This window comes from Andrographis paniculata, unplaced genomic scaffold, assembly GCF_009805555.1.
Source record: "Andrographis paniculata isolate CXL003 unplaced genomic scaffold, ASM980555v1 Contig30END, whole genome shotgun sequence".
Classification (NCBI taxonomy): Eukaryota; Viridiplantae; Streptophyta; class Magnoliopsida; order Lamiales; family Acanthaceae; genus Andrographis; species Andrographis paniculata.
In genome coordinates, this window is record NW_026137563.1 from 2,539,572 (window position 1) to 2,560,653 (window position 21,082).

Sequence of the window (21,082 nt, forward strand, 5' to 3'; positions counted from 1 at the left end):
TGTAGATTATCCAGATATGATGCACAACTAAATGGTCGGACACTATCACAAAGAGAATACCCGACTTGTGAGAATTCTGCCAAGAAGTCGGCTACTGCTTGTCCCTTAATTGCCCTCAGAGGGGAATGGTGAAGATCGAAAGGAGCCAATTTGATGGCCCATTTCATGAGTCTGCCCTTCATAGTAGGTCTCTGTAAAATCAATTTGATGAGATCCACCTTTGATATGACCTCAACTCTTCTGGGCAGCAAATAATGCTCGAGTTTAGTGCAAGCGAAGACCAATGAATAACACATTTTTTCTGGGATAGTGTAATTCAGTTCTGGTCCTGTAAGGGTTTTACTGAGATAGTAAATTGCCCTTTCCTTCCCGTCATCACCATCCTGCGCCAATAAACAACTAACCACTTCATATGTATTTGCCAAATAAAGTTTGAGTGGCCGACCTTGTTTGGGAGGCATCAAGACTGGAGGGTGAACCAATGCCTGCTTGATAGCATCTAAAGCCGTTTGTTGGTCGGGACCCCATTCAAAGGCCATTTTTCCAGCTTTCAACAATTTAGTAATGGGTCTGACCTTGCCAGCAGCATTAGAAATGAAACGCCTCAAATAATTCACCTTACCCAACAGACTTTGGATTTCTGTAACCGTCTTGGGTGGCCGACTATCAAGAATGGCTTTAGCCTTGTTGGCATCAATTTCAATTCCTCTCTCATGAACTAAAAATCCTAGAAAGCTCCCGGCTGATATTCCAAAAGCACATTTGGTTGGATTCATCTTCAACTTGTACTTCTTCATTCTTTCAAATGCCTCTTCAAGATCTCTCAAATGTTCGTCAAAACTGGCAGATTTAACTATAACATCATCAATATACACTTCCATAGATCTGCCAATTAAATCATGAAAGATTGAATTCATGGCTCTTTGGTAAGTTGCCCCTGCATTCTTTAACCCGAATGGCATGACTGTCCATTCATAAATACCCAAAGCCCCTGGGCATCTGAATGCTGTCTTAGGAATGTCTTCTTCTGCCAAGAATATTTGGTTATAACCTGCATAGCCATCCATCAGACTAAGGATTTTATGCCCTGCTGCTGCATCTATCAGCATGTCGGCCATAGGCATCACGTATTCGTCCTTAGGGGTAGCTAGATTCAAATCCCTGAAGTCGATGCATATCCTTATCTTACCATTTTTCTTGACCACTGGCACAATATTAGCCAGCCACTCCGCATAACGGCAAGGTTGAATGAAACCCACTTTGAGAAGTTTTTGGATTTCTTCCTTGATTTGAGGCATCAGATCTGGACTCATTCGCCTTGGAGGTTGTTTGTAAGGTTTACAACCTTCTTTGATGGGCAATCGATGCTCTATTAGACTTCTTGTCAAACCAGGCATCTCTGAATAATCCCACGCTAAACAATCAATGTTGTTTCTAATAACTTCAAGCATCATTGTTTGTTGCTCTTTAGACAAATAACCACTTAACCTGATCACTTTTGGAACCAATTCGGTTCCTAAATTAAACTCCAATAACGGGTCTTGTGATGAAGCTGTTGGTTCTGTTTTTTCTAATAAGTCGGGCCAACGAAATTGTTCATCTTCTTGGAGGTGAACATCCAGAATCTCTTTATTATTTTCTACTTTATGTAATAACTGTTTTAAATAGAACTTATTAATAAGAGAACTACATACTTCTAAAGTTGTATCTTCCATAACAAACAACTTATACAGAAATGGGTGTGGCTTTATCATGAGCCATACAATAAAGGTGTTCTTTTAATAGAACATCGAGTTCTGGCCAGTGACTTTATAACCCTTGTTTGGGTATTCCCTGGCCATATACAACTGAGACATCGGAGCCAAATGACTAGAATAAAACACTGACTCTTCCACTTGTTCTGTTACGTCGAATGGGTTGTCATTCGCTTCCATTTTAAAGACCTGATTTCCTTCCCAGAACATTAACTGTTGGTGCAAGGTTGATGGCACACATTGAGAGGCATGAATCCAATCTCGTCCCAGCAAAAGAGAGTATGTAGTATCTGCGTCCACAATAAAGAAAACAGTGGAAATTTTCTTTGGTCCGACCTCAATTGTGGCAACCATCATACCTTCAGGCTTGGTCGGCTGCCCTGTAAAACTTGTCATTTCGAATTCCACAGGGGACAGATCATGAATTCCTTTCCCTAGCTTCTTGAGAGTCTTCAATGGCATAACATTAAAGACTGCTCCATTATCCACGAAAACCTTTGTGATTGGTTTCCCACAAATGTGAGCATTAACATACAGGGGTTTCAAATGGGAGTTCGCACCCTCTGGAATAGGAGGAAACACAATTGAAGGTGCTTCCGACTGAGGCTCAGAATCTGTAATCTTTGCCCACTCTGTTTCCTCTAATTCGCCATCTGCCAAGAATGCCCATAAAGGTTCGTCCATAGTATCATCTACCAGACTCGCCCACGTCGGTTCATCACTCATCTGGTTAACCTCTGTCATTCGACAAGGGATTCGTGGTCCCAGACGAGATTTAACAGATCTTGAATTTTCCTCTGTAGGCACCACTTCTTCCTTCGTCTCATTTCGAGATTGAACCGTCAAGGATTCAATACGAAATTCTTCCAGAGATGGATTGATGTTGATCCGTTCACAATGTTGGCATCTAAAACCTTTAATTATTTCATCTGCCATTCCTTTACCTTTCCCCTGTCCCGACGAACTTCTTTTGGTATAGTCGGAAGCTCCTAATCCGTCCTTCGGTTGCTTTCCTGACCAGACCCGACTGGACCGACTTATTGGAGACTGAATGGCCGCTCCCTGCTCGTCGGTCGTTTGTTCTGTAAAGACTCTAATGGACTGATCTCCTGTCAAGTGGTCGGCCGCATTTTGTTCGTCGGTTCTTTGTTGCACTGCAGGAACTCGTTTCCCATACTTTGCAGCATACCTGCGTTTGGCATTGCGAATCTGTGTACGATTCATACCTGGGAAACGAGGATCTATATCAACGGGTAAAGGCTTTTTATTTCGAGCCCAATCGTTCCCGACTGAACCCGTTTTTCTGGTCGGGTGGTCTCTCACTAAAACCTTTTCCTTCACTTCCACGTTAAAAGAACCGTCTGGACGGTCCCATTTTTCAGCGACTGGCCTTTCAACAACCTTGAGTCGTTCTTCCGGTCGGCTGCTATTTGGCTGATTCCCTTTCTTTTTTCCGGGACTTGCCTGAGTTTGCTCCCCTGTTTGTCCACTATTGACCGAACTTTTCCTTGTTTCCGAACTTGGTTGGATGTCAACCATTGCAGTTGTTACTTTCGGAAATGGTTGCTGGTCTACACCTAAAGTGATGTATTTGAGCCGACCTGTCTTGATGGCTTTTTGAATTTCCTTCCTAAAATGAGTACACTGACTTGTAGTGTGTGTGAAAGAATTATGCCACTTACAATATGGTCTCCCTTTGATTTCTTCTTTAGTGGCAAGTCTTTGGCCCTTTGGAATACGGATCTGCCCATCAGTCAGTAGGATATCAAAGATTTCATCAGCTTTCGAACTATCAAAGGTCGGTTGCTCCTTTCCTTCAGATCCTGGTACTGGCTTCAATTTAGGACATACATACGGTTTTCCAGAAAGGATTTCGGCTGCCATCTCTTCTGACTGATTAAAATCAAAGTCGCATGTTTCTGTTCCCATACTCGCCATATGTTGGCCTCTATTACGCCTGTTATGCTGATCTTCCTCTCTGAACAAAGACTCTAGACGTCCTGCCTTGGATGCAAGATTTGCCAAATCCTCAACATCCAGGGCAGTGAGTGCCTTTCTTAAACGATTATGCATATTCCGGACCACTAAATTGGTCATCTCTTTCTCACTGATTACCGTAGGACATCGTCCCTTCATCAATCGCACCCTTTCTATAAACTGTGAAGCAGTTTCTTCTGGATACTGTCTCAATTCAAGTAAATCAGTTAAAGAAACAACTGGTAAAGGATTAAAGAATCTAGCGTGAAATGCCATCTCCAATCCTTCCCATGTCTGAATTTGTCCAGGAGGTAGACTTACAAACCATGAAAACGCCGTTCTGGTAAGAGACAAACCAAACAGCTGTAACTTATAAAAAGGGTTATTGCCAACCTCTCCTAATTGTGCTGTGAACCGACCAACATGTTCTATGGTGGAAGATCCGTCCTCCCCTGAGAATGCATGAAAGTCGGGTGGTCGAAAATTCCTTGGGAGAGGGTGTTCATGAATGATCCTTTCTGGGAAAGGTCTTTGATATGCAGGGCGGTTAGCCATCTGAGGAGTTAATCCATACTGATCCCTTAATATATGTGCAATCTCATCAGGATCTACATGAAAGCGTTGATGATCAGGAACCTGGAACGGATCCTGCACAGGAATATGAATCGGATCATGTATATATCCTTCAGGCCTGTCCTCCCTTGTATTGTTCGGCTGCGAACTGGTAACCCTTGGTCCCAGTGGAACATTGTTGGGAAAAGTCAAAGGAGTTTTTCCCCGATCCATTCGGTTGGGATTTGTGGCACTTGGGAATGTACTATCCACGAATGATGGCCCTGCGAAATTTGCCTGTGGTCTGGACGGTGACACTCCTGGTGGCGTTTGAGTGGGTTGAAGACTAACCCTTGACAATGCTTGATCTATCATGTTCTGCAACTGACTCTGTTGCTCACGCAACATGTTCGTTTGTTGCTCACGCAACATATTCTGCATAACCAAGGTATGCTGGTTGTTCATTTGTTGAACATAAGACCACCAATCAGTTGGTGGTTGTGGGATTTCCCCGGCATTTGGCACAATGGGTGGTGGAACGGATTCTCCCACCGGTGTCGAAGATGCTTGCGGTTGTGACCCTGCCATATGGACCCTTCCGATGATTCGGCCGGATCTAAGACGTATGAAATTATCGCCGGAATTGGAATGAGCAATTTTGTCTTGCTCCCACTGTGGTCGCCAATTTGTTGATGTATTTTTCAACAAAAATAAAGTAAAATTCAAAGATATAGAAAATATCCTTAAACTTGATTATTTAGTGCCTGAGATTAGGAATCTCTAAACACTGTATGGTACAGAAAATAAACTGGAAAATAAAAGACTGAAATTTAAAGTGGTGATCCCCAAATCTGACTTTGCTTTGTTGAAGTTGATTGAAGATACCTTGCCAAATGATGATCTAAATCCTTAAATATTCCCTGGGAAACCGTACTGAAAACCGTCACCCGAACGGTTACAACGTCTCCTTCTCAACCGTCTTCCAACCTTTCTTATGCTGACACGTGTCCCCAGCAGACCAAAATTCCCTATATTTCACTCCTTGAGCCGACCACAGACCTTCCGCTCTTTTGGCCCGACTTCGTCCTTCGTCCGACCTACTTCTTCGCCCGACCCCACTTGGGCCGACCTCCATATCAACCGCCCCCAGTCTTTGATCAAAGGCCTCCGTGTTTGTCCGACTCCTCCTTCTATCCGACCTACAGTTTACCCGACCTGCGGATATCCCATCTCAACGACTTTCCGTCTCGAGGACCTCCCGACTTGAAAACCTTCCGACTCATCGTCTTTCCGTCTTGCGGACCTCCCGACCTGAAAACCTTCCGACTTGAGGTCTTTCCGTCTTGCGGACCTCCCGACCGGAAGACCTTCCGACTTGAGGTCTTTCCGTCTTGCGGATCTCCCGACCTGAAGACCGTCCGACTTGAGGTCTTTCATCTTGAGGGCCTCCCGACCTGAAGACCTTCCGACTTGAGGTCTTTCCGTCTTGCGGACCTCTCGACCTGAAGACCTTCCGACTTGAGGTCTTTCCGTCTTGCGGACCTCCCGACCTGAAGACCATCCGACTTGAGGTCTTTCATCTTGAGGGCCTCCCGACCTGAAGACCTTCCGACTTGAGGTCTTTCCGTCTTGCGGACCTCTCGACCTGAAGACCTTCCGTCCTGAATTTTCTTAGAAATAAATAAATAAATTTATTTTCCTTGATTTCCTCACGGTGTCCTTCAGCCAGTTCAATCAACCCTATTGCCAGGCCCATTCCTCGTTTTACCTTGGGCTTTTAACCTAATTCTAAATTTCGTACGTAACAAATATATATTATAAAAATATTATATATATATATATAATACTCCATTGCTATTTATATATAAATTTTTAGTATAATATATAAAATATAAAATAAGTATTTGATTTGATATTTTTGAAAAAAAAAAATTAATAAATAATAGAATTTTGCTGAACACATTGTTATTTTCTATTACATAACTTCATATCAAATTAATATTCCACTTTAAATTATTTTAGAAATTTTTAGAACTCTAAAATTTCTGCGAAACTTAATTATTGAGAAATAATTTGGATGCAAAGTTTGTATAAGATAATAGTCAAATTTATCATTATTTTCTTTTGAGTCCTGCTAAATTTTAAAAAATATTTTCAACTATTTTTTATTTTTATTATTTTTTTTAATAAAATATTCATTATTTAATCTCCCTTTAATTGTGTAAAGGTTATCGTGGGTTGTGATTTTGATAAGGTGGCATTGTTGCAGATTAATGATTTATAAATATTTTAATAAAATTTTATATATTAAAATGGTTGATAACAATACTTGTGCAAAAAAATACAAATTCATCATGAATTTTAATTAGCTCGACTAACTAAGTTAAAAAAAAAAAAAAAGAATCAAATAACTCAAAAGACACATTTCTCTGTTAATAAACTCAGTTTATCGAATTTAATCTTGAAATTAATTAATATATTGAACAAATACAAATAACTTGATTTCTTTTCCACCCATTACATATATGGAATTATTAATTATTTATGTTAGTCTTCCACTAGCAATTAAGATGACATTAAATTCCATATTGATAGTTTCATATAATGGACTACAAGTCTAAGTTGAAGCAATCAAAATATTTTTTTAATTTTTTGCTAGAGACTTTTCAAATATATTGCTATTTGTCAAGAATTTAAATGTAAAAATAAATAAATAATGCATAATTGCTCACAACTATTATATTGAGTTTTATTTATTCAATAAATATTTTCAACAATTTGTTTAATGACGTCTCCAACTCTAATAATTACGCTAAGAGTACTGCCCATTGCCTGTAACACGATTTAGTGTTTATTTTTCAGCCTATATATCCAGGCATCAAGAAATTCAATAATAGTAGATATTGTATGAATTATTGATTATATGTACAGCCTCCGTAGACCTGCCTAACAAAAATATAGCCTTGGAAGGTTCTGAGGAAACTCAAGCAATTTTAAGTTTTAATATTATTGAATTAAATCATATTATATACTTAAATTTTATTAATTTTTCAAAAAAAAAAATTATTTATTTAATTATTGTTAGTCTTTCTAAGTACTAGGTAGTTAGTTGAATGAATTGGAATTTGGAAGAGTAGAGATAAAAACAGAGACTTTGTGAATTGACGAGGTACATAAGACATAACGTAGTGTGGAATTCTTGCATGACGATAAACAGGGGCAGCCCATCACTCTCAAGTCATATGCTATGGCTACTCAGTGAGTCTGGTCAAGAATTTTACAATTATTCATCAAGAATCAACAACTGACTTTTCCAATTTCCAGTAAGAATTCGTCTCTGTCAACGTTAATGGCTCTACAGATTTTATTAGTTTGGCAGAAAAAATTAGCAGCCACTGATCTCTCCCAACCCTCTCTCTATAAAATGTAAGCATTTGAATACCAGACTTTCTCAGATCTTCTTAATTCCCATGGCAGGAATGGCCAATCACCTCGTTTCTTCAATCCCCATTCTTGTAGCTCTCCTCATCCTCCCCCTGGATTTCACAGGTTTGTTCATTTGTTCATCCCCTGTTCTTCTCTGTTTTTTTTTTTTTTTTAAATTGAAATGGCGAATTTACCCTTGATTTATGCAGCCGCTCAGACCGGCGTCTGCTACGGCCGGAACGGCAACAACCTCCCGTCGGCGGCGGAGGTGGTGGCGCTGTGCAACCAGTACAACATTCGCCGTATGAGAATCTACGACCCCGACCAGAGGACTCTCCAGGCTCTCCGGGGATCCAACATTGAAGTCACCGTCGGCGTCCCCAACACCGATCTCCAAAACATCGCCGCCAGCCAGGCCAACGCCAACTCCTGGGTGCAAAACAACATCAGGTCTCTCCATCAATCGAGATATTTTAAATATTTAATTAATTTATTTTGATTCGAGTCTATCGCCGTAACAGGAACTACGGCAACGTCCTGTTCAAATACATCGCCGTCGGCAACGAAGTCAGCCCGCTCCGCGACACGGCCCGGTACGTCAACTTTGTCCTTCCGGCGATGCGCAACATCCAGAACGCCGTCGCCGCCGCCGGCCTGGCGAACCGAATCAAAGTGTCGACGGCGCTGGAGACGGGCCTCCTCGGAAATTCGTACCCGCCGGCCGACGGCGTTTTCCGAAACGACGTAACGGGGTACGTGAACCCGATCGTGAGGTTCCTGACGGAGAACCGTTCCCCGTTGCTGGTGAATGTGTATCCCTACTTCTCTTACATTTACGACAAGGGCAACATCCAGCTGCCGTACGCCCTGTTCACGTCGGACGGGGTGGTGGTGCCCGGCGGGGTCCGGTACCAGAATCTGTTCTACGCGCTGGTGGACGCCACGTACGCCGCCCTGGAGAAGAGCGGGGGGTCTTCGGTGACGATCGTGGTGTCGGAGAGCGGGTGGCCGTCGGCCGGCGGGGACACGACGACGGTGGAGAATGCCAGGACGTACAACACGAATTTGATCCGGCGGGCGCGAGAGGGGACGCCGAAACGGCCGGGGAGGGCGATTGAGACGTATATATTTGGGCTGTTTGATGAGAATCTCAAGACTCCTGACTTCGAGAAGCATTTCGGGCTGTTCTTGCCCAACAGACAGCCTAAGTATCAGTTCAGTTTTTGATTATACTTACAGGTTACGATCAGGGCAAGTGCCTGTCACCATGAATACAACAGCTACAAGTACGGACAGTCTTACTATGTTATACTCTGTACTAGAATAAGGTTGTCTGATGAATAAAAAAAACCACTGCTTTTTCATATGTTTCGCCATGTTTGATGAGAATCAGAAGAACCCTCCTGGCTGGGTCGAGAAGCATTGGGGGATCTTCTTGCCCGACCAGACCCCAAAGTATCCACTCACCTTTTAGAAAACATAAAATTAAGCTTGTCCGAAATATATATATATATATACTTTACATGGATAAAGAAATTATTATATATATGTTTTAATCTAAAATTGCTGCCTTATTTTGTAGTAATTATATATAATAATGTTATCTTCAATTTTGTATTTGCATTTCTATCTTGGTACTTGCTCATGTCTGTTTTTAATTATTAGAGGTAGGAGCATAACAAAGTGGCCCAATCTCGACCAGGACAAAGGTTGCTGCCACTTGGCCCAATAAATATTCAACATCAAAACTCTTTTATTGAATTGATATGTCTTACTTAACCAAAACTCTTATGTATTTCTACATTTAGGATCTGATAAAAATTTCTCCCCAAACTCTCATTTATAATTATAAAAAATAAAATTTCATCAGTCCACTCTCAATGTCTCTATTTTGCTATATTGTTAGGATCTGGTATTTGGCAATATTGTTATAGGGTTTAGGGTTCTATGTAATACTGTTATATATAGCACCAAGAAAGATACCTAGGACCCCAAAGGAGAAGAGACACTATCATTACATTATCGTATGTGTCAATTTAATTAATCATGAGTTTCCATGTCTCCAAATTGCTTTGCTGATTTCTTTCCAAGTCTCTTCCTTCTATCACCAACCATTCAATTTAGATCATAACCAATAGTCAAATCATAAAATAAATAAATTAGAAGAAAAAAAAAAAAAATCAAATTAATTAATACAAACGAAACCTTTAATTTATGCTAAGATGGTAACATTAATTGGAAGCACTAAATGAGTAGAGCTAATTTTATTACTTAACATCTAAGAAGAGATGGTTTATTATTATTATTATTATTAGAGGTGTCCATTTGCCAGCTTCGTCTTCCTAAGCTAAATTCGAGATCCACCAAAACTTCTTCTGCTCCTCCTCCGTACTCCCTACTGCTATTACTACTAACCATTTCCATCTTCTTGCCTGCTGCTCTATCTCCATCTCCCTACATTATTCAAATCATAAGGTCCCTTCAAAATTTCATATTGCATCATCAATTGTTGTCATGTCCAAGAAGGATATATGTATATTAATTATACCTTGGTTACATCTACTGGTGTCTGAAAATTACTAGCCCAGGGACCTTGACATGAAGGGCTTGGCACCAGGTTTTGATCTGGAGATGAACACCAAGAACCCCTGGAAATGACAACAATTGGGAATTAATTGATGAATAATTACACAATGCGAAATCTAATTAACTAATTAACAGATTCTATAATATCTATCAGTAGCTTAATTAATTGGCAGAAAATACAATGCAATGGTGTTGAGTATTCTTGGTGATTATAGCCGTCCAGGAATATATATATATATATATAATTGAGTCGACAAGTCCAGCCAATTACATCTGCTTGTATTTCGTACGTGTGACCCCTACAGGATCGCACCAAATGTCACCCTAAACGAGCTCTATTTGCGACGATCTTGACATCGAGATCTGAATCTTCTCTTTGACTTTTCTGGGGAAACCTTGAGATTCGTATACGAAGCATTTAATGAAAGTTGATTACTTATTAGGTAACGAATCTCACCACCACCATAGTCCATACAAAACAAACCCTAATTAAACCATATTATTCAGACACACACATATATATGTATATGTATGTATTATGGATCACTGGCACCCAGATTTTTTTCGAAACTCCCAGACAGCAATTAATACGCATTATCCTCACACGGCTATCGAAAAATTAACATCACCGGCAATGAATTATTTGAACGGTGTGTTGATTGGGATCTAAAGTTCAGACAAACTGGAATAACGTACGGCATATTAATTAAATTGGAATGTCTAGTTTCGTTGACCAGAGAGAGAGAGAGAGAGAGAAAGGACTCAAATTAATGCACGTAGTAGTAGATATGCATAAAATTCTATTGAAAATGATGATGACAATATATATAAAGGAATAATAGATCTGGAGATGGAGTAAAGCATGCAGCAGCACTCACCTGTGAGCATATTGTAATGGAGTATGCAATTGTAATGATTGTAGTGCATGTGGAGCATCAGGTAATGGTAATGGTAATGGGGCATAAACAGTGCCAGGAGTAGTAATATCAACATCTGACTTTCCATCTTCAATTCCAGGAGGCCCGTATGGACATTTCAATTCAATGTCTGTCTGCACCACTTGAGCAGCTGCATCCCAAAATTCATACAGTTATGCATTTTGCATTTTGATTTTGATTTTGATTTTTCAAAGAAACAAAAAAAAAAAAAAAAAAAAAAAAAAAAAAAAAACTATACTATAGGAGGGTCTCATGAGCCCATAATATTTCAGATCCCATTATACGTTGCTTGAGAACAAACTGAAATGAATCATTTAGACAAGCACAAACAAAGAGAATAATGGAAAATGGGACCTTCTCGAGGGGGGAAAATCCAAATTTACCTGTTCCTTTGTCAGTGCTCTTCACTGTTCTATACATCTGCATATATACCCACGATTGGGGAAAAGAAAAAAAAAAAAAAAAGATTATTATTTTTAAAAAAAAAAATTATGATGGCAAATTAACAAGTAGTCCACATTGCAAAGATTATGTGTTTGATGGAAAGATGCCCTTTTGTCCGAACTCTATTGCATGTATTCGAACGTCCCTCTATGTCAGTACAGGACACAAGTTAAAGCGAAACGTACAAACATGTAAAGCACTAATCATTCACTGGAGAGCAAGTACGAAAACAATTAAAGTTTGCCAGGTTGAAGGATATTGATTCGCCTGAGAAATGAAAGCTCACCTGCAAGTGACTCTTCACGTGAGCCAGGGTTAGATCTTTCACGTTCATCAGTTCCAGTACAGACTTTGGCGTTGCTCCTGTAATGTAAATGTAATCTAATCTAATGATCATCCTCAGACATACATAGTTTCCAGTTAATGTAATCTATACATAACTAATTGAACCGACAGACACAGTAGTTATAATCAGTTGATGAGAAATCATGTAAACGTACGTTCATGGCCGCCGAGCAGCTGAACGGCGTGGACGAAATGGGCGTGGAGAGTGGAGGTCCATCTCATTCTCGGCGCCCGGACGCTTCTTCGGACACTAGTGCTCGTCATTCGGGAGCTTCTCTTGAAGTCACAGCCGGAATATATTTGGGGCTGATGATGATGATATCTGTTGTGGGGATAATGTCTGGGCGTCGGCGGCACCGGAAAATGATTAAATCCGGCTGCCATTTCAAACCCTAGGCTCAAATGAGGCTCAACAACCTGCTGCCGCAGGTTACTATTAAACCCATTCTCGTGGCTCAAATCGCTTCCACTGCTGCCGGAATCCGTCGTCAAGGAGCTCCGATCGCCGCCACCGCCGCCGCAGTGGGGCATTCTCAACATCGCCGTCATCATCCCATGATTGCGATTATTACCATCATATGCTATTGCTGAAGGGGGGCTGATCTGTAGAGAGAGATCGGGGGCGGTGGAAGGTGCAGTAGTACTGTTCATGGCATTGATGATCTGGCTGGAGGCGAAATACATTATGGTAATTAAAGCAGATAAAAGTGGAAAGAAATTGTGTTGAGAGAAAGAATGATCGAAAAAGAAAAAGGCAGGAAGGCAGAAAGGGAGAAAGAGGAGGAGGAGGTAGCTTAGGTTGTGGGCCGTGATTATATCATGAGTACCTTATGATTTGCATGATGTCTCTGTCTAATTTAAGCAGTTACTGTTTCAGCTTAGAAGGACAGAAAAGGGGAGAGCAAAGGCGTAGCCTTTTGGGATAGACTAGGGTGTATAAAGAAAGAAAAAAAGAATTGAAGTTTAAAGAGGGCAGGGCAGCAGAAACGAGGAGTGAGAGAGAGAGAGAGAGAGAGAGGGTTTCCAGAGGAGGAAATAATGGGAGCAGTTTGGAAGGAGGGAATGGAAAGGGGGAGGGGCAGTGAACTGGAGATATAGTGGGGGGTGGGGGTGGGGGTGGGGGTGGAGAAGGAGGTACGTACTGCTGCTCTTCTCTGCACTGCGCTGCAATGTCTGATCAAGAATGGTTGGTTGGGTTTCGAGAAAAACACGAGTTACAGTAGTGATGTTATGTTAGTATATGTTGGAATTGAAAAATTCATTAATTGGCATAACCGTGAGCTGTACAAGTTTCGAGTTAATTCCACTGCCTCCTGCTACTGTACATTTATTAAATTAACATTAACAACAACAAGTAATTTAATTATTAATAATGGTATTTGTTTTCTACATGTCTTCCTTCCTTGAGATCCAGCTGTACACGTGGGATCTGTAAATCGGAAGTAGAAGAAGAAGAAGATGATGATGATGATGATGATATATGGATGAGGATTAAAAGGTTTAAGGTTAGCTGAAGAAGAAGAAGAAGAAGATGATGATGATGATAGAGAGAGTGGGGTGGGGTGGGGTGGGCGACACCACCCCTGAGATCCACATGTATACTGTACTGACTCCTCCCCAGCCTCCCATTTAATTCCAACTTGCAATTAATAAAAATCTTCCCTTTCATATGTGTTTTGACCATCTTGTATTATATTTATTATACATATATATATATGATTATATGATATTTATTCCGATCCCATCTCTCTCTCTCTCTCTCTCTCTCTCTCTCTCTCTCTCTTGTAATAAAAACAAGCAAACACCAATATTCCCTCCCCGTGTCCAAATATTCCTTGGTCTTGGCCTGGCCTAGTGCATATATATGTATTTATGTTATATATAGTCAATAATAATGATCCATCAATCTCGTTGAGCCCCTCACCATCAATCTCACCCTCATCATCATCATCATCATCGTCACCATCCTTATAATTAATAATTATATACAATAAGTAGTAGAGGTAGCTAGCTAGGTAGCCATGGAGTCCGCCTGGAAATTTGGAAATCCCAGATAAACCCAACCACATTCCTCGCATTCCTCACGTGACTTTGCTTCCCCCCTCCCTCTTGACCTCATATCTTCTTCTTCCACGCTCATCATATATATATATATATATATATATGCGATGAGATGCGATGGGATCAAGGAAATTAAGGAAAGAAACAAACACCATTAATTCTTTATTCAGATGCATACATACGTACAACTACTTACTGTATGTATGTCTACAATGATGATGATAATAATAATAATAATAATAATAATAAAAGGGTGAGGTCAGCGCCTGATGCGCTCTAGATTCTCCGGGAAACGGGAATTTCTAACCCCTTCCCATTTCTTTAAGATCATCTCTCTCTGTTCAAATTAGTCCAATTTGTTAATAATCTTGCAAGTAAGCCACCTTAATTAATTAATTAATAAACATTTGTGCATGTACGTATATTCCTTGTGTTTGTCCTCTCTCTCTCTCTCTCTCTCTCTCTCTCTCTCTCTCTCTCTGGTAGTATGTATGTATATAGATATATACCATAATTAATAATGTACTACTGTATGTGGTGTATTTGTCATTGGCCTTGCATCGGAATGGGGCTACGTTATGTTCTTTAAATTTATGCTTATAATATATATATATATATATGTGTGTGCATATATTAATTATATATTCATTGATCATTTTATCAAACAAGCATTTTTGAAAGAGATAGTATTAAACAAGAGTTTGGAGTGTAGTGGGCAGTGAGTTGTGTGGACAGCACTGAATAAACATTCAAGATATCTATATCTATATATACATGGATTCATGTTTATTTCCTATTTGTAGATATAAATGGGTCCGGGGCATTAACTCGTATTTATGATATATAAGAATATTACTATCTTGATGTCATTTAATTTAATTTAATTTATTTTGTTTGCTGGAAATTTTGATGCCAGCAATCAATACGTATCCATACATACACATATATATATATATATATATACACGAGTGATGAGTGTATTGAAAGTTGAATGGTGTACGTACTATGTCGTACTGTTTGTTTCAGACAGTATGAAAAAAGTCTTGGCTGACTAATAATTAGCAGCAGCATCCCTTCTGTTCCAGGAAAGCAATGTTACAACAACTGCAGCCTGCCCACCCCACCCCACCCCACCCCATGTCCATAAACGGATACGACGAGCCACCACACACAAATATATATAATATATAATACGATACCAAAAAAGTGACCCATATATCTATCTCATTGAAATCTGTTTAATTAAATTTCAATTTCAAACAAATAAACATATTGGCATCGATTTATATATATATATATATATAGACAGTATGAATAGGAGAAATATAATTAAAAGGATTCGTTTGGGTATAGAGTCTACAGAGCAGACGACAAAAGAGAAATTAAGGAGGGAAAGGAATCTGCGGATTGAACGCCGTTTCGACGGACGTGAACCGGTGACCCACCCACCCACGCACCCCTACCGTTTATTTTATTCATCAATATTCTATAATTTGTTCTTCATTTCATATATCCCAAGAAAGAAAGCAGTAGAGTAGTATTATCGTTGTTTGACCTAGCTAATCCAATTTATTATGTCCCCAATTAATTCTTATTCACCCTACATTACAGTGCTGGCCTGGGCCTCCAATCCATCTCCACTTATTATAATTATTAATTTTTATATGGATATGGAGATATGGACATTTGCATGCATGCATGAAATTCATGAATTCCCAGTTAGAGAGAGAGAGAGAGAGAATTGTTTCTTATAATTCGTGGGTTTCAGTGAGTGAGGAGGAGTCAGGTCGCATGCATGCAGACTAGTTAGTAAGTACTGTCAACTCTTCTGAGGACGATGGCGATGCACTGCAGGAGAGACGACGAAGATTAATGAATTTCAAATCACAGACCCCACATCCACATGCAATCAATATATGTATATATGATAAATTAAAACTTGCTCTCCTCAACTGCACTGCACTGCACATTGCAATAAATGTTCCTGCCTGCAGCAACCAAGAATAATGCTATACTATACAATATCCTTCCAATTTGGCCGACATTAAACAGCTCTACTGTTCTTTTCCCACTTAATTCATCCACACATATATACAGAGCTAGCTTGCTAAATTTGATGATTCAATATATATATATCAATAACTCATATTTCATCATCGTAGCTAGCTAGCTAGGGTTTTGTTTGTTGTTAATTATAACTAATTATATATATCTGGATCGGAGAGAAATGATCGATAACTGAATTTGGTTTGACAAATAATACTAATTAAGAGCATCAGCATCAGCATCAGCATCAGTACTGTGGAATTAATTTAATTTGGCATTCTCATTCTTCATGTGTACTGACTGCTACTAACATCTCCTCACTGATTCTGATTCACATATTTATATACATTCATTAATTAATTGACCAGTAATATATATATATATATATATATATGAATACGATGGAGGTGCAGATCGAGCAGTAGTGTGCAGGCCCAGTTTGTCCCCCTCTGTTATGTTACTGTACCTTTCAAACTTAATTTATTAATCATTCCCATTCCCATCACCCCCCCCCCCCCCCCCCCCCCCTCTCTCTCTCTCTCTCTCTCTCTCTCTCTCTCTACCTCACAACCAGTTTATGCTTCAATCTAATATTTGAATTTCAATTTATCTATCTGTATGCACTAGTACATGTGCTTCAATTTATGATCCCATCATTCCTTCCAACACTCGCCATCTTTTTTAACAGATATATATATATATATATGTACGTAGTCAAATCTATTGGCCAATATCCCCACTCCATAATAATCTATTTATAGGTTTTACTTTGTAAAAGGACATTTCCCTCCTTATACTACTTTCTTCAACAACAAATATGATACATATATATATATATATACCAATAGTTTGTGCATTTCTTACAACCCTCCAATCCTATGCTAAACGAGTTTTTTTTAATCTAATAAAATAATCTTCCTTTAAAATACCACAACTACTTCACAAGAGTAATATAGTTCCTTTTTTTCTGTTTTTTTTTTCTAGATATAGTAAATGTACCCCATGTAATTTCATCAATTATTTCCCACTTTCCTAAAATGGATATAAAAAAGTAAAGATTATAATGGGCCGCTGCTTGTGCTTGGGCCCATTTCCATACGTAGTTGTTGATTTGGAGGCCCAAACTAATCAATTCAGGCCCATATTTTCTTACAAGTGCATGGCAACATTATCTATGCTAAAATGATATAAACATCACAAATTAGGAGTTAGGACAATGTAAATTAGGAAAGAATCAAAATTCAAGAACCAGACACAGCTTCAACTTAACTCGCTCATTCTTTCTCCATTCATCATCAATCAATCATATCCACCACAAAATTTACACACAACAATGCCATAATTAATACATACATAAACCTTAACAAACATTGCACTATTATTCATTTCCCAAGGATCAACCACCATCACTTTGTCCCAGAGCTCCACAGCGCTGCAGATACCGCATGCTCAAAAAAGAACGACACATTCACAATGCTAATCTAGAATTTCGCAGCACTATGCAATGAAACTCAATGCCAGCAAATTGGGCGATTTTGCATCACAAACATCAATAGAATGTATCGATCAGAACAAGTGCTCACCGCGATAGTTTGGATGTGAACACAATATCTAGTTTCTTTTGGATCTTCACGTCATAGGAGGATTTCTTGTCCCATTGTGATAGTTCAACCCCTTCTTCCCGATTCCACAAATGTGGACACGCATTTCACACTTCCCAATTAGCTCGAAGATGCATATATCTCCCATCTGGATGTCATTGTCACGAACAAAAGCCATCCATCCGCCACAGAGAGTGTGCAACGTCTGCACCTTAAAAGTGGGGACAGAGTTCACAGTCCAGCATTGTCCATTTAGATTACGAAGAACAATCTCTGTTTTGCAGTTCGGCAAGTGTTCCATAGAGAACTGATAGGGAACTTTCTGGATGCACATATCAAAATTTTGTTAGTGACAATATAGGGGACAATTTTAAACTACAGATAGAACTTGTGGAAAGTCATTAAAGTGATTTATAAGGACAAGGACAAGATTGACACAGAAGAATATAATTGAATACCAGAAGTTTTCTTTAATGTACTGAGGTGAGATTGAATCCAATCAAGCACGAAAAAATTGCAGAAAATGGAATCACTCACCAGTGTGTATGAACCACTGATGTTAAATTTTTTCATTACTCTCACAAAGTAAGGAAAATTTGAACTGAAATACTGAGCAGCTATCTTTTCTTCAGGTGCTGACTTCATTGACATACAGCCTCTAGTGTGAGAGATCTGTTTATCAAGAGAACCAAATCTTTTGTGCATCTCTGTTCAATTTTCGCGAAGGCCGAAAAAATGCAATAAATGCTTAGTTCAGTAAATAGCAGAAAGAAAATCGGTTCATATAAAAAGCGTAGCTTTTAAAACCTGATTCAGTGATGAAATTGTTAGGTTGAAAACAAAGTCCAGGTCCCTTGATATTTTGAGCACTATCACTTGTTTTCTTAGACTTGCGTCTAGAAATCTTGGCTGATGTAGTGCAAGCGTTGTTTCTCCCTACATGAATTGCCTCGCCATCATGGCCATCCCTCCCCTCCTTTCGTACTCTAAGAATTCGGACTCGTAGCTCAAACTTGCAAACAAGCTCAAAGATGCAGATATCTTCAAGACCAACATCATTATCACGAACAAAACTCAACCACCCTCCACAAAATGTATGCGATGTTTGAACTTTTGTTGTGGGAATGGAATTAACTGTCCAACATTCTCCTTTTAGGTTACGAAGCACAATCTTTACTTTGCATTTGGGCAGGTGTTCTGTTGCAAACTGATAAGGGACATTCTGCGAGTGAAACAATCGACAACAGGAACTGGTCAAAAAGATCTGCAACTGATGAAGAAAAACTACATGCAGGTACTAGCAAGCCATTTGCAGTGGCATTATAATATGAATTTGTAGAACTCTACAATAGTTTCAATTAATAAAGAGGATGACTTGGGTGTACTTGTGTTTAATGGCGATTGCTTGAAGATATCAGTTTACATTTAGTCACTTACAACTCAAATGTAAATAGCATAAGAAGATAATTCAAGGAGAAGTGAAATGGATCGATGCAATAGAACTTCTCACCAGAGTGTACGAACCACTTATGTTGAATCTCTTCATAACCTTTGTAAAATAGGGGAAAGAAGACGCAAACGATTGGGCTATCTTCTCTGCTTCTGATGCTGATAATAGCATCTCTGGTGTGATGGTTCTATTTCTTATAGATGTATCTGCACGAAACATTAAAAAAATATCAGCTCCCCTACACTAGCTCTATACTTCATGTCAAACTATGACTTACACAACAGAAAGATCAATTTATTTAATCAACAACAGTAAATACGAGGATGGACAAAGTGAGAATGCCATGAATGCAGAGGGAAATTGTGGTAACAGTAACAATTGAGAATATGACAGAAACATGTTTAACATAGTTTGATCATGTATATGGATGGCCTGCAGATTTCCCAAGTGGAATAAAATCGTAGATAGATGGTAATGATAAACAATGGTAGAAATAATTATCCAAGAAAAAGGAAAAACAACATTCTAAGAGGCAGCATTTACCAGAACACCATTAGAATCTGATAACCCGTGCTTGGCAGCAAAAAATACCTGGATTGTCATGTGGAAAGATTGTAAGAGGTACAGCAACGGTCACGGCATTTTTCAAGCTATTCTGGCCATCAGCCAGTTGCACCCACTCTTCTCCAGTATGCCCATTTGAGCAGGTTTCCGGGTCCTTGCAAATGCTTTCAGATTGCATTAGTGAGCATCTCATTCTTTTCGGTGCACCTTCCATTATGCAACCCAAGAGAGCCCTTTCCCTGTCTCTTTTGCTCACCAAATTACCGTCATATTTGCTTAAATCTTGGCAGCTTTCAGCAGTAAAAGCAGATCCCTTTTCGCACATGCTCCTGTCAAAAATTTGCACTGTGAAATGCAAATCTCCATCGTATCTAAAAACCATACAATCTCCCTGTTCGAGCAGGTGATCTCTAACAAAATCAGTCCATCCATCGTCAAAGAAGAGGCCATTTTCAACCAGGATTAAGTCAACAAACCAATTATTTCCACTAGGACCAACCAAGAGTGCTGTGCCCGGAGCTCTTCCTTCCATATGCTTCACAAAGTTAGGAGGTATACTCTGAGATGAAAACATGGAGGTAAATCAATCTGATAGAGCAACTAGAACGTTCACAGTATGTAATATGAAAACTGCATCCTTGAAGGCAACGCATATCAGCTCTAAGGTTCTAACAAACATTTAACTTCTGAAAAAATTTCAATGGAAAAAGGCGTATACCAGTCAGGTCAAGAAATCACATTTGCAGAAATTGAACAATACACATTGAGCAGCAATGCAGTGGTCAATCGTCACTTTAATGACCATGAAATTTCTGCTCTCGGCAACCCATAAACCCTAACACATTATTATCTTTCAAACAAGGTGCAATGCTTGCACTATCCAAACCCAACAATCCCGCGAAGAAAAAAAACAAAACAAAGGCCTCGTTCATCCCTCATTGCATATTACCCTAATTTTATTCTTCTCGAAAAAACAAGCGCGCAATATATGCATTTAGAAACTCGGAGGGTGTATATCCACATCCAAATGGGGAGAAAAATTACCAGTCTTTGAGAGAACAGCGACGGGTCAAAACCCAGAAGAAAGTGAGGCCTTCTCTTCATATCCCACATCTGCTTCGTGTCTCCCTAATGAGGATATGCAGACGAATTCTTGAACAACATTCTGATGCAAGTCAAATCCCTCACATAGGGTTTTCCGAAACACAACAATAGTCGGGACTCGGATTCGAGTAGAGGAGTTAGAAGTCCAGGAGAACGGATTCAAGAGAAGGGTTTGAAGCGAGAGACCGGTGGGGTGGGGTGGGGTGGGGTGGGGTGTTACGGGTATTCACTTCT

At 39.5% G+C, this 21,082-nt stretch overlaps 3 protein-coding genes across 4 annotated transcripts; 1 reads left to right on the forward strand and 2 right to left on the reverse strand.

Annotated features, from left to right (window-relative positions):
- Positions 1 to 7,689: 7,689 nt before the first annotated feature.
- LOC127246940 (glucan endo-1,3-beta-glucosidase, acidic-like) lies at positions 7,690 to 9,073 on the forward strand. Its single transcript, XM_051268608.1, has 3 exons — positions 7,690 to 7,832; positions 7,919 to 8,159; positions 8,231 to 9,073. The coding sequence occupies exons 1-3, from the start codon at positions 7,754 to 7,756 to the stop codon at positions 8,934 to 8,936; spliced, it is 1,026 nt and encodes a 341-aa protein (XP_051124565.1). The 5' UTR covers positions 7,690 to 7,753; the 3' UTR covers positions 8,937 to 9,073.
- An 821-nt stretch (positions 9,074 to 9,894) lies between these two features.
- On the reverse strand, positions 9,895 to 13,075 carry LOC127246748 (probable transcription factor KAN4). The gene is made up of 6 exons (XM_051268284.1): positions 12,178 to 13,075; positions 11,964 to 12,040; positions 11,617 to 11,653; positions 11,174 to 11,363; positions 10,258 to 10,357; positions 9,895 to 10,163 (listed from the first exon to the last, which is right to left on the reverse strand). The coding sequence occupies exons 1-6, from the start codon at positions 12,704 to 12,706 to the stop codon at positions 9,981 to 9,983; spliced, it is 1,116 nt and encodes a 371-aa protein (XP_051124241.1). The 5' UTR covers positions 12,707 to 13,075; the 3' UTR covers positions 9,895 to 9,980.
- A 4,292-nt stretch (positions 13,076 to 17,367) lies between these two features.
- Positions 17,368 to 21,073, reverse strand: LOC127246939 (B3 domain-containing protein Os01g0723500-like). Of its 2 annotated transcripts, XM_051268607.1 has the most exons (7): positions 20,789 to 21,073; positions 20,221 to 20,303; positions 19,772 to 20,073; positions 19,241 to 19,386; positions 18,538 to 18,952; positions 18,268 to 18,437; positions 17,368 to 18,052 (listed from the first exon to the last, which is right to left on the reverse strand). In XM_051268607.1, exons 1-7 carry the CDS (start codon positions 20,855 to 20,857, stop codon positions 17,759 to 17,761), a joined length of 1,479 nt encoding a protein of 492 aa, XP_051124564.1. In that variant the 5' UTR covers positions 20,858 to 21,073; the 3' UTR covers positions 17,368 to 17,758. The 2 variants fall into 2 exon arrangements, with proteins under 2 accessions (XP_051124564.1, XP_051124563.1); XM_051268606.1 differs by having other exon boundaries at positions 17,369 to 18,052; positions 19,772 to 20,303; positions 20,789 to 21,072.
- Between the last annotated feature and the right edge of the window lie 9 nt (positions 21,074 to 21,082).

Coding starts and splice junctions, on each gene's coding strand:
- LOC127246939 (XM_051268606.1), bottom strand. CDS start 20,857: ATGTGGGATATGAAGAGAAGGCCTCACTTTCTTCTGGGTTTTGACCCG. Junction 19,387..19,771: donor CTTTCCACATGACAATCCAG/GTATTTTTTGCT, acceptor TGTTTCGTGCAG/ATACATCTATAAGAAATAGA. Junction 18,053..18,267: donor TCAGTGGTTCATACACACTG/GTGAGTGATTCC, acceptor ATGTGCATCCAG/AAAGTTCCCTATCAGTTCTC.
- LOC127246748 (XM_051268284.1), bottom strand. CDS start 12,706: ATGTATTTCGCCTCCAGCCAGATCATCAATGCCATGAACAGTACTACT. Junction 12,041..12,177: donor GCTGCTCGGCGGCCATGAAC/GTACGTTTACAT, acceptor TTTACATTACAG/GAGCAACGCCAAAGTCTGTA. Junction 11,364..11,616: donor GAGCACTGACAAAGGAACAG/GTAAATTTGGAT, acceptor TTTGGGATGCAG/CTGCTCAAGTGGTGCAGACA.
- LOC127246940 (XM_051268608.1), top strand. CDS start 7,754: ATGGCAGGAATGGCCAATCACCTCGTTTCTTCAATCCCCATTCTTGTA. Junction 7,833..7,918: donor CCTCCCCCTGGATTTCACAG/GTTTGTTCATTT, acceptor TGATTTATGCAG/CCGCTCAGACCGGCGTCTGC. Junction 8,160..8,230: donor TGGGTGCAAAACAACATCAG/GTCTCTCCATCA, acceptor TCGCCGTAACAG/GAACTACGGCAACGTCCTGT.